Source organism: Salminus brasiliensis, chromosome 4, assembly GCF_030463535.1.
Source record: "Salminus brasiliensis chromosome 4, fSalBra1.hap2, whole genome shotgun sequence".
Taxonomy (NCBI): Eukaryota; Metazoa; Chordata; class Actinopteri; order Characiformes; family Bryconidae; genus Salminus; species Salminus brasiliensis.
The window spans coordinates 26,797,768-26,814,902 of NC_132881.1; the positions used below are offsets into that span (position 1 = coordinate 26,797,768).

Genomic DNA, 17,135 nt, shown 5'->3' on the forward strand with positions numbered 1-17,135 from the left:
GAAAGCTATCCAATATATTTCATGTTCATATCTGCCAAAGCCAGTGATGATTTATAAGTAAGGGACCAGAATTGGGACCAGAATTGGGACCAGACTAACCTCAGTTTGTATTACAGAGAAATGTGATCTTTATTTTTGTGGGGTGACAAATGCATTAAAATTAATACAAATTCAGGTATATTAGTGCAGTAGATCAGTGTCACTATAATATTCTATAATAAGTAGTGCTATCAGTGCTAACTTTGCGCTTAAAAAGTTAACGCATTAAAGTTTGCAGATCAATCGTGTACGTTAACGTGTTAACCTTTTAAATCGAATATTAATCATCTTACCAAGTTGTAAGATGATGTAAACACAGAGTCGCTACTGTTGAGCTCAGAGGGTACATTACACTTTATTTATGCAGAAATATGGATTAAATCTGACAAATAACTCTTATTCTCATTTGAAATATCAATCAAATCTAAACTTCTGTCCAGTACAATATCTTTTTTATAGCTAAAGGAGTTGCACCGCTGTGCAATGGCCAAAAAGGGTTACCCTTAGCTTAATTTCCCATTGAAGTAACTATACTATATATAGGTACTATATTACAACTGTAATGTAAGTATTGTGTTTAAATGAAAAACAAATGTAATGTATGTTATTGAATATTTTATCTTGAGCCATATAAAAAGGTAGCCAAGCAATAGAAAGTATAAAAAATGTAAAAGTGGTGAAATGGTGAAAGCTACACGTCGTTTCCTTTTTTTGAACAAAGTAGAGGACCACCTGTAGAGCAAACTGTAGAACAAAGTTTTCATTGCAACCCAGAGGACAGAAATGTTTAAGTTGCGATCTCCTTTCAGTCTCCTAGAGATTAGAGTATTTCTCCTAGTGAAGGTGAAGTCCTGTTTGAGACCAGTGTGAGACTTCAACAATTTTCTCCAATTTGTGAAGCTCCTGAGAAACAGCCCTGGGGTTTTCTCACTTTGATCAGAATAATGTCGCACAGGTGGATTCATCACTTTTTTCATCTCCACTCAGCCTCAGCTGAATCAGATTCATATAAGACCAGTGTAAGATCTCCCCATTTCTTACAAAGCTCTCTTTTACATCTCAGAGATCTTTCAGCAGTCTCTCAGAGCAGAAGGAGATCTCACGCTCTCACAGTTTAGCGCTGATGTTGATCTCCAACTTTTCTCCTAAGGAGAGGTTTAGGATGAAGATTTCAGAAACCAGTGAAACAATATTGAGATCTGCTTTATTTCTCCTCAAAGAGAAAGTGAGAAAAATAGCATCGCGTTTTAAATGAGTCCTGGTTTAAAGGTTTGGAATTAATTGTTTTATTGGCTTAAATCCCATTTGGCTGCAGATGAATGTAAATCATTCATCATCATCATATTTAAGTATTAATAACATATTAAATTAATTACACATTGAATAGTACGCATTATATTGTGTATCGAAAAATATATTTTAGCCCTCTATTTAAAACTGACATTTTACACTTGAAACTCTGTTACTTGTGGACTGCAAAGTAAGTGTCATTCTGTTCGTGTTTTAGTAGGATTCAGTCATGACTACAGAAGAGCAATACACGATCTGGACATCAGTCTGTCTGCACTGCTCAAAAGGTTGTCAGCACGTGTTTGTTGTGGACGTGCCTCATAGACATTGTTCCCTTTCTCTCTCAGGATCATACCCTCGCCTGTCCCTAAGTTTTAAATTGAAGAGAAACATCGGATATTTCATCCTGCAGACCTACATGCCCTCAAACCTGATCACCATCCTTTCCTGGGTCTCCTTCTGGATCAACTATGATGCCTCTGCTGCACGGGTAGCTCTAGGTGTGTGTCTGTTTGTGTTTGTAACAACAGTACAAAGCTTAACACTGTTAACACTGCAGCTATCACATGAAACATGAGCCATATTAATACTTGGAAGGTGAGCGATATTACTATTATATTTTAATAATATCTTCAGTGTCACATCAAAAGCTTGAATCTCATTTTTACTTTTTGATCTAATCTGGCAGTTGTTCTTTACAATGTGTCAAAGATTTATGATATATGGACAAATAAAAATGCTCCAAAATGACTATACTAACATCTTTTTACAACACAACTTTTTACACTGACCTTCACTGAAAGTGAAGAAGGCTTTTTTCCTCTCCTGTAAAATTGCCATTTTAACATGTAATTATGTTGTCATTTATATGTTAATGGAAGGATTTTTTTACATAGCCTTTACATTTTGTTTAATGTCCTCAAGCCTGCCCTTGTTTCTGTTTGATTAACTGTCAGTTTAGTTTTTTTCTGCAAAGCCAGATTATACATAAAACTTTACATCAAATTCAGCTCATCACAAAATTACTTCTACATATTTACAAACATAAATATGGTAATGATCGAAAGTACAGAACGATTAAATCTCTACTGTTAAATGAACTTGGAGTGAGAAATACACGTATGCCACACTTTTTTATTGCTGGAGATAACAGCAACATCAATGGGCTAAGTCAAGATCTTAAAACTTGAAGAATGATCACCTGATAATTACAACTTATCATTAGTCATGATTCATTCATGATTCAAGTTCAGCTATTCATTCTCACTGTATCTCTGCAGGAATCACCACTGTTCTGACCATGACTACTATCAACACTCATCTGCGAGAGACACTGCCGAAGATCCCCTACGTGAAGGCTATTGATATCTACCTGATGGGCTGCTTTGTGTTTGTCTTCTTGGCCCTGCTGGAGTATGCATTCGTCAACTACATTTTTTTTGGTCGAGGGCCACACCTACAGAAGAAAGTGGCGGAGAAAGCTGCCAAGAGCAACAATGAGAAGAGCAGGCTAGAGAGCAACAAAGTCCAAGTGGTAAGAGCTACAGATACATATTTAAAAAATTAAGCTCTCATAAATAGAGCAACTCTGAGCAACACAGAAAAATTATCATTTTAATGAAACCTTAAGAAGTAGCCTAAGAACTACATTGGTATTGATGAACTGTATCATGGTGGATCACCTGTAGAACAAATTGGTCTTTCTCATGGACAGCAGAGTAAGACTCTAAAAATGTAGTGATGTTCCAACATCCGCATTGAAAGACTGTACTCAAAGATGCATGGCAGACCTACCTCATGAACTCAGAACCTCTCAGAACCAGTTGCCTTCACCAGTGCGGTTTAGTTTTTTAGGTCAAACTTACCTGTCACCTGTCATCAATTTGAAAGTGTTTCTTTAGCCTCTGAACAGGAATTGTGGCCCTTTTGTGGCCCCGCTTAAAAGACATTTGCAAATTTCCATCATATGATGTCCTCTCCTATTTTTTCTCTCCGTTTATCTCTTTAACCCCATCTCTCTTTCTTGCTTTCCATCCTTAAGGTGGATGCCCATGGGAACATTCCCCTCACTAACCTCGACCTACGCCTTACTGGGGCAGAAATGCTGGGTAGTCTCGGGGACCCTCGCAACACCATGTTTTCATACGACAGCGCCAGTATCCAATACCGCAAGCCCCTGACAGGCCGCGACCTCTATGGCCGGCCCACCGCTTCCCTCGAGCGCCCGCTCACGCACAAGAAGAGCCGCTTGAGGAGGCGGGCCTCTCAGCTGAAGGTGAAAATTCCGGACCTGACGGACGTGAACGCCATTGACAAGTGGTCCCGCGTCATCTTCCCAATCACCTACACCTTCTTCAACCTGGTGTACTGGCTTTACTATGTCCACTAGGGGGAAGCAGTGCAATCGGAACAGCTTCCACTCTTCAGGTCTGGCCCGGCTTTCTCTGCAGTTGTCTGATTGTGACTTTTTGTCACCGAGGAGGAAGGAGGTAGTCTTTTTCTCTGTAAATACATTGGATTATAGTGATTAAACAAATGCATATATATATATATATATATATATATATATATATATATATAGGGGAAGGTAAAAAGATATGATTTTAATGAAGCTATTTAAGTTTATTTATCCTGCCTTCTAGACGCTATTGAATCATTTAGATAGTGTAGCTAACATTAGTTTGAAATAGAACACTGGGATCCAGCACTTTATGTGTATGGCCTCTGCTCCATGTGACAGTGGATTGCAGAGGGGTAGCAAGTGTGTAAAGGCCTTTTCTTTGTAGCAAAAGGAAAGGAACTCACCTCGTCACACTGTGCATGAATGCACCACAGCTGAAAGACCCCACAGCTCTAAAACTCAGCACAGCAGCATTTTAAAGTGTTTTCAGACCCTTCAGACCTAGTCATCAGACTTAGTTCTTAGTGTATGTACTATACAGTGCCACTAGAATGTTTGTGAACCCTTTTTGGTATTTCTTATGAATTTCACCTGAAACATTATTAAATCTAAGACCCAAAATTATCCAACAAACATCTAAACTATCATTGTCAGAAAACGTATGTGAACCTCTAACAGCAGGGGTGGGGAATTGAGGGCCACAGTCCAGCACAGTTTGGTGATTTTTTTTCTGCTCTAGCACACCAGCTAAACCAGCTAAAAATTAGCTGATGAGTCAAATCATGTGTGCTTGAAATGAGTAATCACCAAACTGTGCAGAAATCTGGCCCTCCGGGACTGGAGCTCCCCACTCCTGCTCTTTTAGTTTATTTAAATGGGTATTTCAAGTCATATGTTTCAGTCAAGCAGATCAGCCAGTTTAGTAGGCCTTCCTTTGTTTCAAGAACATAACCTTGGATCTTTACTATCAAAGTCTGGTCACATGCAAACAAATGAGATTCATGAGGACATCCGAAAAAGAGTTGTCGAAGCTCAGCAGGCTAGAGGAGGTCACCACTCCATTTCTTAAGAGTTTGGCCTCCAACCATCCAATCTAAGGCAGGTGATTCACAAATGGAAATTTGTGCAAATTTAGCACCGCTGTTACTCTCCCAATGAGTGGTTGTCTGCCGCAAATAACATTCAAGGTAGTGACCAAAACCCAGGGTAAGGAGGACTTAAGGATCTACAGGCCTCCCTTGCTTTAAGTAATATTAATGTTCAAGAGTAAACCTTCAGGCCAACACTGTACAAGAATGATGTGCATGGCAGGACAGCAAGGATGAAACCACTACTCGCAAAAAGAAACACTGCAACCTGTCTGAGGTCTGCTCAAGACCACACAGATGAACTAAACCCGACATTCAAACAAAACCTCAACCTAACTGTCGTGGTTTGTAGTGCTTTGCTGCCTCTGCCCAGGGCGGCTTGCCATTATCAATGCACCTATAAATTCAAACTTGTACCACAAATTCTTCAGAATAATGTTAGGGTATTTGTCTGTGAACTGAAGCTTAATTGTAAATTGGTCATACAGTAAGACAACAACCCTAAGCGCTCAAGTAAGTCTACCCAGACCCATTCCCAAAACAAGAGCAGTTGGCACAAGGACACTAATCAGGGTCACTGAACTGAAGCAGTTTTTTAAGGAAAAATGGGCCAAAATTTCTAGGATTGATCACCAGTTACCGGAAACATTTGGCTGCAGGTATTTCTGCTTAAGGGGTCAATCAGTTACTGAAAGCAAGGGTTCACTTTTACTTTTCTGACAACAATTTTAACACTGGATAATTTTGCTCAATAAATAAATGTTAAAACTATATATTATTCAGCATAATTACTGCCAAATCATTTCAATTTGTATAACCCTATGCAAAGCAGCTTTACATAAACCTAAAACCTTTACAAAAAATAGTCAATTTGCTGCATGATATTGGAAAATGCACATTGCCATATTTTGCTGTTCTGTGATACATATTTAAATCTAAAAATAAATAATAATAAATGCTCAATAAAAAAATGTGAAAACAAGTTATTCAGCTCATCTTAAGGCTTGCAATCACAGTTTAGATCACATTAATGCAGAACTACAGGACATTGCAAAGGATTCACCAACCTCCCTTTCTAGCAGCACTGTATGTACCTGCCTTTTACAGTTCGCTCTGCTTTGGATCAGAGTGTCTTTTACAAGCACGTTCACAGTGGCATCAGGTTCACAGGAGTCCCACTGTGAACGGGGAAAGACAGACTGAGCTCATTTAGGCTTAAAGGACATTACAGCTTTTGAGTCTTGTTAGTGTGGCTGTGTGAGTGTGTGTGTGTGTATGTGTGCACGCTCTTGCACGTGTTGTGCACTACTTTCAGTACTTATTTATTAGGTCATTCACAGTTACGTTAATAACTGATGTACCCAGGTTCTCACAACAGACAAATCAGCTGACATACAGCATACAGGGATCTATTAGTATATTAATATAAACGTATGTTCAAACTGTTCACAAAATCCATAATACTTCATGTGCCATTAAAAAGTCAGGTATTAAAAGTTGATGTCACAGTACTCTTCATGAACTAATGAAAAAGTCCACGAGTCATTGTGCACTCTTCTTTGCAACAGGGCTGGAGTTTATATGTTGACAAAAGCCCTCCAGACTAATTTAAGTCATGTATTGCGTCAAATCTGAAGGCTGAGGAATCAGAGGGTGGAGAATTTTTTTTTTTATTTTAATTTTTTTTACTATCATTCCCCTTTATAATGGCATGCTTTGACTTTTTAAGTAAACGGTGATCCCCAGTCCCACACTGGCTACTGAAACAAACCATCATGACCTCAGAGAGGACGCTCCCTCTGCTAGAAAATTGGATGTTATTGTAGATGATTTGTGACTTGAGTGACTACCTTGCTTTACATTTAGCTTTAAACACATGCACTGTGACTTATGTGGTACCCAGGCTCACCACACACACAACAACAAAAAAAAAAACAAAAAAACAACAAAAGTCGGAAAAGGAGATCTAATGGATCTCACCAACGTGCTGTTAACTTCTTCTGGCTCAATTTGTGCCTTCGAATCAAAACCGCGACATTATACATGGTTTAACGTACAGCAACAGCGTCAGTGAGCTGACTTTTCTAAAGGACAACACAAGGTTACCATGCTAAGGTTTCTTATCTAGGGCTTTACTAATGCTCTGTATTAGCATTATAGATTGCATAGGAGTGTTAATGAGTAGCAACTAGAGCAACATTCCAGCATCTCAGTGACAATCTATGAAGAGCAGCTTCCGGGAGGTATCTACAGAATGGAGACACGGCCTGAAACACATACACACTCATACACATACTTACAGTTTCAGCAGAATATGCATGACTGTGCACTTGCACTCACTGATTCAATGCTTATAAACAAACACATTACACTTCATGGTAAAAGATGACATACTTTTAGGATAGCTGGCCTGGGGCTTTCTACAGCAGATGCCAAAAAATAGAAAAGGACAAATGTTGAGGGTCTCCTTAAGGCAACATTCAACTGAAGCTGTTTGTAATATAACTGTAAACTGCAATTCATGCTCTTTATCTTTGTGCTCCCATACTGATGTAGGTGTGAGTGAGTGAGACAAGGGAATGTATGAGTGAGACTGAGATGTGTGTGTGTGTGTGTGTGTGTGTAAGCCTATGACAGTAAGCACAGTTCTTAAGAATCTTTGTCTTAAAACATGAGGAATCTTAAAGAATAAAATATTTCACCAGACTGGAGTAACTTGTGATTTCTGTGCGTTCATACACTGTTGCCTCTTTATCGTTTGGGACTTTACAGGCCGTATACTGTAAATTCAGTCATATTCAAAAGCTTTTGGACAATTTTGGTCAAAAGTAATTTTTTAGTCAATTCTCTTAATGAAAGTAAGTGTATTAATCATCTTCAGAGGACACATCTTTGCCCATTTTAATGCACAATTACTGTCAAGTCAAGTCATTTTAATTTGTATAATCCTTTTGATGACCCGATGTTGTCGCAAAGCAGCTTTACATAAACCTCAAAAAGAACTGAAACAAACAAAACTTGCTGCATGATATTGGAAAAACACATTGTCATATTTTGCTGTTCTATTATACATATTTAAATATAAAAAATAAATAATAATAAATGCTCAATAAATAAATGTGAAAACTATAAGTTATTCAGCTCCTTATCTAGTTTTAAGGCTTGCAATCACAGTTTAGGTCACATTAATGCAGAACTACAGGACATTGCAAAGGATTCACCAACCTCCCTTTCTAGCAGCACTGTATGTACCTGCCTTTTACAGTTCGCTCTGCTTTGGATCGGAGTGTCTTTTACAAGCACGTTCACAGTGGCATCAGGTTCACAGGGGTCCCACTGTGAACGAGGAAAGATAGACTGAGCTCATTTAGGCTTAAAGCACATTACTGCTTTTGAGTCTTGTTACTGTGGCTGTGTGAGTGTGTGTGTGTGTGTGTGTGTGTGTGTGTGTGTGTGTGCGCTCTTGCACGTGTTGTGCACTACTTTCAGTACTTAATTATTAGGTTATTCACAGTTACGTTAATAAATGATGTACCCAGGTTCTCACAACAGACAAATCAGCTGACATACAGCATACAGGGATCTATTAGTATATTAATATAAACGTATGTTCAAACTGTTCACAAAATCCATAATACTTCATGTGCCATTAAAAAGTCAGGTATTAAAAGTTGATGTCACAGTACTCTTCATGAACTAATGAAAAAGTCCACGAGTCATTGTGCACTCTTCTTTGCAACAGGGCTGGAAAAACATTGCCATATTTTGTTGTTCTGTGTTACATATTTCAATATCCAAAAATTTTGGTCAACAGATTTCTTTAGAAGTCAGTGATTCATCATGTCATTATATTAATAATGCCCTCTGTGTATCAGGTAATTTAAAATTGTTATTTACTCAATAACAATATAGAGTAAAATAAATGATATTGAGCAGATATAATCTGCCTCTGGTTAATATATGTCATGGGAAATGATGTGTTTCATTTAATCTGCCTTACATGACGTTGCAACTTGACATGCAATGTGACTATTGTGCATTTTTCTCACATTGCGATGTTGATGCTGAAACAACACATTGTGTAGCCCTAACCCCAAGTGAGCAAGCTTAAAGTGACAGTGACAAAGAAAAACTCCCCTTAAACTGGAGGAAGAATCCTTAGAAGGAACCAAGGCTGACCTTTACACCACATACAGTTAGTCCATTGTACTGATGTAATCACTGATATGCTTAGCACTAATAATAATAATAACAATAATAATAAGATTATTAGTTAGAGTCCATCCATGTCAAGCTTTAGTTCAAATCTGAGTTCGAGAGCTTAAAATAAAAAAATGCATAGGTAGAAGCAGCCTCAGTTAAAGTCTGTGTGTGTAAATGTACACGTTGTTAACAATTATGGCAGTTATTAACGGTTATGGTGTATTTTCCAGTGTGTTCAATTTAACAAAAATTTACGTTGGCACAGTCGTCCTGTACAAACAACCTGCTGACTCAAAACACATAGTAAGTTACATAGTAACCGGTGGGCAGGTGATGAAGCAACTTCCCATAAGAATAAGGGTCCACTCTGTTCTGTCCTTTCCTAAACATGCAGAATCACTTCTAAATGACTGTCTATGGTCATCAGCTGTACTCTACAGGTACAGTCTCTACAGAGACGCTGCACTATGTCTTTAAAAGCTGATTCAAAATCCAGTGTCTGATTTGTTATTTGTGTGCTTCAGAGGCCCACACTTATTAGGTAACACATCTACACCTGCAGATTTTCGGCTGTAGGATGTTACTCTTTTTGTCATCATGCACTTTGATAAGACTATCTCACTTTGCCCAACAAGCCCGGAAGAGCGAAGAGGGAGAAGATTCTGTCTTAGATGAATCTCCTCTGACTGATGAATCTCCTCTGACTGAACAAAATATCTTTATCACAGCACTGTGGGCTGAATCCTGAGGGGCGGAACACCCAGCCTTAAGAAAAATGCAGCTTATTTAAGGATCGATTCTCCCTCCATTACACACTCGGGTGGGTAGAGTTCTCCTGAGGGCTGGGCTGTTAAACTGATCTCTAACACTTAATAGAAACTAAAGGCTCAGCCAGCTCAGGGAGAGAGGTGATAAAGAAAATTCCAATCCGATAGGACCTGCTCATCTAAAATAATCTATTGCTCTAAATTGAGCAGTGTCTTTCAAAATTTAACTGAAGCATTTGTCATTTTGATCATTTTTGTTTTTGTTCTATTCAGTAATAACTTAATAATTTTTCAACTCCAGACTAAAATATGTTTTACATGTTTTACATTTTGGGAACAACAAAAATGTTCAAATGATAAACAACAGGTTGAACATTGGTGAAGTGATATAAACGTTAGGGTTGTATTTATATTAAACCTCAAACAAGTTACATCTGTTGATGTGTATGTACTTCAGAGATCAAACATCATTACTGCACTGTTAAAAGTAGACGTTTCTTGAGGAAATTTTGGAGATTTGTCAATTTGAAACTGTGAAGGAGCCTCGTAAAGGTACTTTGAGGAACCTTCAAGAAAAAAACGTTCCTCAAAGCACATTAAAAGGTTCCTTCACAGTTTCAAATTGAAAAACACCTAAACGTCCCTCAACAAACATATACGTTTAACAGTATGGGTTTATCCTTTGGAAGTAAAGGTGTCACTGGTGGGATTCTGGGGTTTATGGTGTCAGTTTTTCTTGAAAAAACAACAACAGGATGATGGAATTTATAGGCATGTTAGATACAATCACAGCAGTATGCAACACTTGTTAAGTAAAGCAAAAGTAAAGTAAGCTTGCTTATAAAAGCTATTCTTCTTTTAAGAAAACTTTCTTTTTAATCAGGTTTCCTAAGTTGGAGTTTATGTTGGTAAATGTTTTTTTGTTGGTTGTTTATTTACTTAACAATTTTTACTTACTTACTGAAACTATGTGTCGTGTAAAAAGGTTATGGCATATTTTGCAGTATATTTAATTTAGCAAATACATATAAATTGTTGTCTGAAAAGTGCAGGGAATGCCATATTTACATTATGTTCACTGAGAAAATCAACAGAGTTATTGATCAGTTATTGGACAGTAGTGTCCAAACTTCTGCATAGACCTGTATACTTCTGTATTTTACATCTACAGCATAAGGTTACAAAATTATGTCAGCACAGTTATTCTGTACAGACAACCTGCTGACTCAAAATACACATAGTAATCGATGGGCAGGTGATGAAACAACTGCCCATTATCTTCTATAATAAGGGTCCAATCTGTTTTGTCCTTTCCTAAACATAAATGACTGTCTATATTCATCAGCTGTACTCTACAGGTACAGTCTCTACATAGTATGTCTTTAAAAGCTTATTCAAAATCCAGTATCTGATTTGTCATTATTCATGAGCCGCACTTTTACTGTTGAGGCATTCTACTTTCCAGACAAACAGGGTATCCAGGGTAAAAATCCACTTTGCTTTTGCACTATAAGCTCAATGAAGGTGGTATGAGATATGTTCATTTATTTTGCAAATCATTCATGAGTGGAAAACATGGGACTGCATGTATTGACATAAAATTAATTTTGGGGTATCTAGAATTCGTGGATTCCCCCTTTAAGCAGAAAATGCATTTTTTCAATAAAAACTATGAAGACTAAACCAAGCAGGAGATGCTAGGATGATACATAATGCAGCGGGAGGCCCTGAGTGCAATACCAGCAGTGGGAAATAAAATGAGCATGTTAGTACTTCCTTCTAGCATAAATAATGCATCCAGGTAGTTCTACTGTACTCCTCAGTCATGCTCAGATAAGCAGGGGATATCAACATCCCTGCAAATCTTCCAGGTCTTCCCTCATTGAAAAAGAAGCATTGCCTGCAAGGACACGGATACCTGCTGGATGCCCCCATTACTCTTGAGAAAATCACAGACACAATAATAAACTCCAGGTTGTCCTGAGTGGCACAGCCATCTAAAATGTTGGTCCCATTATCAGGAAATCGGCAGTTCAATTGGCCTTGCCCTCTGTGGGTGATTTTAATAAGTTTGATCATTTAATAATACATTTGGTTCAATGTTCTCATTATGATTTAATTGTCTATATTGTGTTCATGACATTTCATTACAGGCCGGCAGATTAAACTAGTTATCTGAAGTTGAAAAAAATTTTTACAAAAAAAATGAATGATTCTCAAACGCAGCATCCCATTCACAGCTCAGTCGTTACTTCCATGTCTCCTTCGTTCCTCTGATGGTCTGTACAGCGATTGCCAATCAGGAGCTGCTCCCCCCAGTTACTGCAAAATTCAGTCAGCTTGCCAAGCCTATCAACCTACTACAGATGTTCTCCACATTATTTTCTTAAATGGGAAAAGTTATACTTTGACTAAATACTCTAAAATATACTGGTAGAGCAATACTGGATGATTTTATTCTGCACTACATGACTGTGCTGTTGTATATTTCATTTTTTCCCCTTGTTATTATGGTTTATTGTATTTCACTTGCTTGTTTGCCATCCTCCCCAAAAGCAACATGCACCACTGTCATTGTATGCATAAAATCTGCACAGAACTGAAAATTCTAATAAAGTGTAAAACAAAATATTAGAATAGAACAGTAATTAGAGAAGTGAAAACTGTGTGGTTGTAGCAGTATTGGTATCCTACAGTAATTATTCTTCAGAATTTGCTCAACTGCCTTTTTGTCATCAGAAAATACAATAAAGGATGACCATTAAAAACAAATCGGTTGTATTTTTCAAAAAAGCAGTAATGGAATTAGTTACACAAGCTATTCATCCAGAGGAAAAACAGTTCAAGAGGAATCCCCCCCATCCCAAAAAAAAAAAAAAAAGTCAACGAGGGGTAGATCTCTGGGTACAAGTATCTCATCCTGTTTGCACAGCAATGTCCCAGAAATGCACTACAATCCACAATTCCTCTCTCCCAAGGCATGTTGTTACAGATCCATCGCAGTGCGGTGAGAACTTCAGCTGTTCATGTGTTTGGTTCATTTCAACTGCAGGACCACCTACGAATGCACATAATGAATCAGTGAAGAGTGGTGAGACATGTTCATGTATAAACGTGTTTGCAGCCCTAAAATGGTGAGTAAGCAAAAGACTGGGTGACGTGTCTTGCATTACTGTACGTGTGAGAGGGAGAGAAAGGCACCTTATTAGCAGCCTCCAGTGCAATGATGAGTGTCTGCAGCTCCTCTTTATCCATCTCTATATTCACAGCTCTCTGGAGTCCATTCTCCTTCAAGTCCAGGCTGAGGTTTAAGAGAGGAGTGTTTAAAGATGACAGCTTATCACTGGATAATGCAAGCTGTTGACAGAAAGAAGGGAGAGTGAGAGTGAAACACGGTCAACAGAAAGGCCCCAATAAAGAGTGATAATAAAATGCACTTAATACAGCTTAATACACTTGGAAGAGAGCACTAACTGTCAGTTTTGTTACATCGAGTGTGTGGCGGAGATGATCCCACCCAGTGAGAGCAAGGCCAGTGATGCTTTCTGGGGCTCCATTAATAAAGTGCAATGTTAACCTGAGAGTAAGCAATCAAGCAGTGTTGTTTAAAACGCATGTGCTGGAGGTGTTGAGGGGCTTAGCAGTCTAACGCACTGTCACGATGGCTTGGGGATCTTGAGTTCGAATCCAGAGCCATGCTGCTTTGCCATCAGCGGCCAGAGTCAGAGAGAGCACAATTGGCCATGCTCTTCACTCATCACTCTTAAGCTGGTACAGACGTCTGTTAGCTGGTGTGGTGCAGCTGGGGACCCTGCGTTGCTGCGTTGGGGGCAGGTCAAAAAGAGGCAGTGGATGGCTTCGCATGTATCTGAGGAGACGTGTTAAGTCCCTACCCTCCTAGTGTCGGAAGCAGTGGGAGGAGTTACAAATAGTGGGTTGATTGGCAGTACCAAACTGGGAGAAAAAGAAGACGAATGCAAATGCATGTGTTGCTTACTTTTATCTGCCAGTTGAAGTCTTGTAGTTGTGTGCTGGAGATTCCATTGGTTCTGTCCACTAAAGATAGTCTGATCTCTTCTTGCCTGGCATGCACACACTCCAGGACAGCACCTGCATGGGCAGAGTCCAAATCACCCAGCAGTTCCTGTACCTATAAACGTAAAAAAAAAAAACACATATTTTGTATCATACTGATACATTTGCATCCACCCTTAATACACTTGCAGGCTTTATGCATTTGTGGAAGCATTCATTGATACACACCTGATAAAGCTAAAAGTCAGTGAAGTGAATTATTTTTCACACATTCTTCACTACTGTTCCCAGACCTCCTACAGCACTTGGGTTTTTCTACCATACAGATTTCACAACACAGTCCCACAAGTTCTCAGTGGTGTTTAAATTTGTTAATTGCATTGCCATGACCTTACTTAAACTTCCCCAATGCATCACGCGGTGAGAAGTGCAGCATCTTGGGTATCATGTCATAGGTCTCCTCAAACACATCTAAAACAGCTGGTAAGCAGCGCTTCATGACATACGTGCATCTGAGTAATGCTTTTTATGACTGCCGGCATATGAGCCTGGGCATTAACTAGGTGTAGGCTGATCTGAACTAAAAAGTAATATAACATATATATAATATATATAATTTTCTCATCAAAACCACCCAGAAACGAACCTCCTGATCCGAACACTTTCTCCCAACAGTGACTCTGAAGAGTTTGGAGAGAGAGTTCATCAGCTCCCCCCATTCTGTCAGACTCCATACTTCACCATACTCCACTCTCCTTGGGTAACTTCTTCCACACAGTCCATCCACAACCCTGTGTAGGAACTGGAGAAGAATTGCAGGAATGACACTAGTTTGACAGATCAGACAGATATCTTACAATTTTACTATTTCAAAATCAATCAAATCAATTCATGGAGAAAACACATCATCCAGATCATAAAATCCAGCTTTATTTGATTTATTATTATTTATTTTTTTAGGGAGACATTTGTTACTGTCATACAGTAAAACCATGGTATTTTCAGAGACAGTTATCATACTGTAAAAATACATTTGCATCCCTAGGTACTACAAAGATACTACAGACTACTCTACGACAGTACTATAGGAACACAGAACAGTACTATTGGAGGCAGAACTGTTCTAGATAACAGTCGTAAGTATCATACAGCAGTACAGAACACCAGAACTTTCCAATTGTGTTAGTCTAGCTCTTTATAAGGGCGTGTACACCTCAATCAACCCTCAACATCCTGCTTTAACTCATTGGTAAATCTGGCAGGTTCAGTAGACGTGTTTGAGCAGGGGAATCATCAAACTGACTACTACTACTAGACTCCTCTAGAACCCTGACTAACTAACAACCTCGTAAAGACAGTCAGTACAACCCTAGTTGCTCTGACCAGAAGCGTAAGGAAACCGTATGAACGTCTAGATGATTCGGTCGAGATGCTGAATCGCTGTTCGGTTCACTAGATTCATTCCTGCTACACCGACTACAACCCCATGTAGAGATAACAGTAAACTGTCTCCCGCATGTTTCTGCGCTTTATCGGGCAGCAGCATGGTGGTACTCACTTTAGGACACTCTGTCGGAGGGATTTTTTCAAGCAGTTTTATCATGATGTTGGAAGGTCCGCTTCCCTCCAGGCCTGTCAGCTGACCCGCAAGTCATGTGACTGCTGCTCTCGGAGGTGCGTTCAAGCACACCCACCGTTGACAGTGTTGTCTGGTTCAGCAGCGGTCATGCATTTATTTACAGCAAGCCTTAAACAAATCCAGACCATTTTCAACTAATCGCGACGTTTTACAAACATTATTTTTTGTATTCGAAAAGTATTTAGTTGAAACCTAGTCGTATGTTTGTATGTATAGGGCTTCAATCTAAAAGTCTTTAGCTACTGAAAAATGGCAGTTTTGTGACATCTTTATGAGACAGCCTTGTACCTTCTCAAATTCCAGAGGTTTAAACGTTTAATCATGCATAATTGTTTATATTACTGTCAACCCATGTATTGACCAGCGTCCATGTCCAGGGTTCTGATTGCTGTCCTATGTAGCTGAAGCAGCAGATGTAGGCTTTAGGTTGGTGTTTAACCGTTTCTGGAGTTCTTCAGTCGCTCCTGTCCTGGAAGGCCAGTGCTCAGCTTGATGATTTTGGTCCGGCCCGGTTGGATGATGTCCCTGCTCAAACACTACTGCTTTAACATATCTCTTCATTGTTAGTTAGTAGGTGTGTTTAAAAAGCAGAGAGTTCACCAAACTGGGCTGAACCTAGGCCCTCCAAGACTGGAGCTGAGTAATCGTACTCAGTATGAGTTTGCTGCTCAAACCCACTTAAACCAGCTCATGAAGTGAATAACAGTGGTCTGATTAGTGATAGAGCTGAAATACACTGTAAAGGTCTGGGATCAGGCACCACTGTTGTCGGACATCACTGGGGTAGCTGAAGTTTCGCCAAATGTTAATTTAAACAATAATCCTTAAGAGATAAGACTAAAGAGCCAATAACAGACACCATCAATCAAAGCGTTACAAATGCCAAATGTCTTTTTTATGACTGATAGGCCTCTCCCTGTTTTCACAATCACGTTGACCATGGTAATAGACTATGCAATGCTAGATCAATGACATTAAAGGTCCCTGCATGTTCAATGGCCTCGCCATTTTTGATTTCATTCAACAAAATATAATGTTCTTTTTTATTTATTTATTTAAGACCAGTTTGCTATTTATGGCCTACTAACTGTGGCAATCTTTGGCATATGATCTTACTTTAGTGGCTTAACAAAACCATAAACAAATCATTTGTAAAAATAGGAAAAGGCAGGACCTCTTCCTTGGGGGATGCCAGAATATGCATCTTTGCTCGTCTAGAAAATAGCACTGAACAAAGGTGCACTTTGCAACTATAAGCTCTTCTGGGGCAGTGGTGGCTCAGCGGTTAGAGCGCCGGGGTATCGATAACAGGGTTGTGGGTTCGATTCCCGGGCTCGGCAAGCTGCCACTGTTGGGCCCTTGAGCAAGGCCCTTTACCCTCTCTGCTCCCCGGGCGCTGGAGTTGGCTGCCCACCGCTCTGGGTGTGTGTGTGTGTACTCACTGCCCCTAACACATGTGTGTGTGTGTGAGTGTGTGTTCACTACCAGATGGGTTAAATGCGGAGGACACATTTCGCTGTACAGTGTACAGTGACAAATACGTGCACCTTTACCTTTACCTTTATTGTCATGCAGGACTTATTATTATTGTCATTGTAAAGAGCAGATGCATGTGCATAATCTCAAATCACAAATTCAATAAACACATGCACATTTACTATGGGGGGGTCTCA

General features: G+C 39.2%; 2 protein-coding genes across 4 annotated transcripts in view; one reads left to right on the forward strand and one right to left on the reverse strand.

Moving 5' to 3' along the window:
• gabrb1 (gamma-aminobutyric acid type A receptor subunit beta1) overlaps positions 1-7,524 on the forward strand; it is a 32,404-nt gene extending 24,880 nt beyond the window's left edge. For all 3 annotated transcript variants that reach the window (XM_072677765.1, XM_072677766.1, XM_072677767.1), the window contains 3 exons: positions 1,677-1,829; positions 2,610-2,863; positions 3,371-7,524. In XM_072677765.1, coding sequence (XP_072533866.1) covers positions 1,677-1,829; positions 2,610-2,863; positions 3,371-3,718 — 755 coding nt within the window. In that variant the 3' untranslated portion in view covers positions 3,719-7,524. The remainder of the gene's footprint in view (positions 1-1,676; positions 1,830-2,609; positions 2,864-3,370) is intronic.
• A 4,354-nt stretch (positions 7,525-11,878) lies between these two features.
• On the reverse strand, positions 11,879-15,462 carry commd8 (COMM domain containing 8). The gene is made up of 5 exons (XM_072676870.1): positions 15,382-15,462; positions 14,470-14,625; positions 13,786-13,938; positions 12,990-13,145; positions 11,879-12,846 (listed from the first exon to the last, which is right to left on the reverse strand). The coding sequence occupies exons 1-5, from the start codon at positions 15,424-15,426 to the stop codon at positions 12,826-12,828; spliced, it is 531 nt and encodes a 176-aa protein (XP_072532971.1). The 5' UTR covers positions 15,427-15,462; the 3' UTR covers positions 11,879-12,825.
• Positions 15,463-17,135: the final 1,673 nt, after the last annotated feature.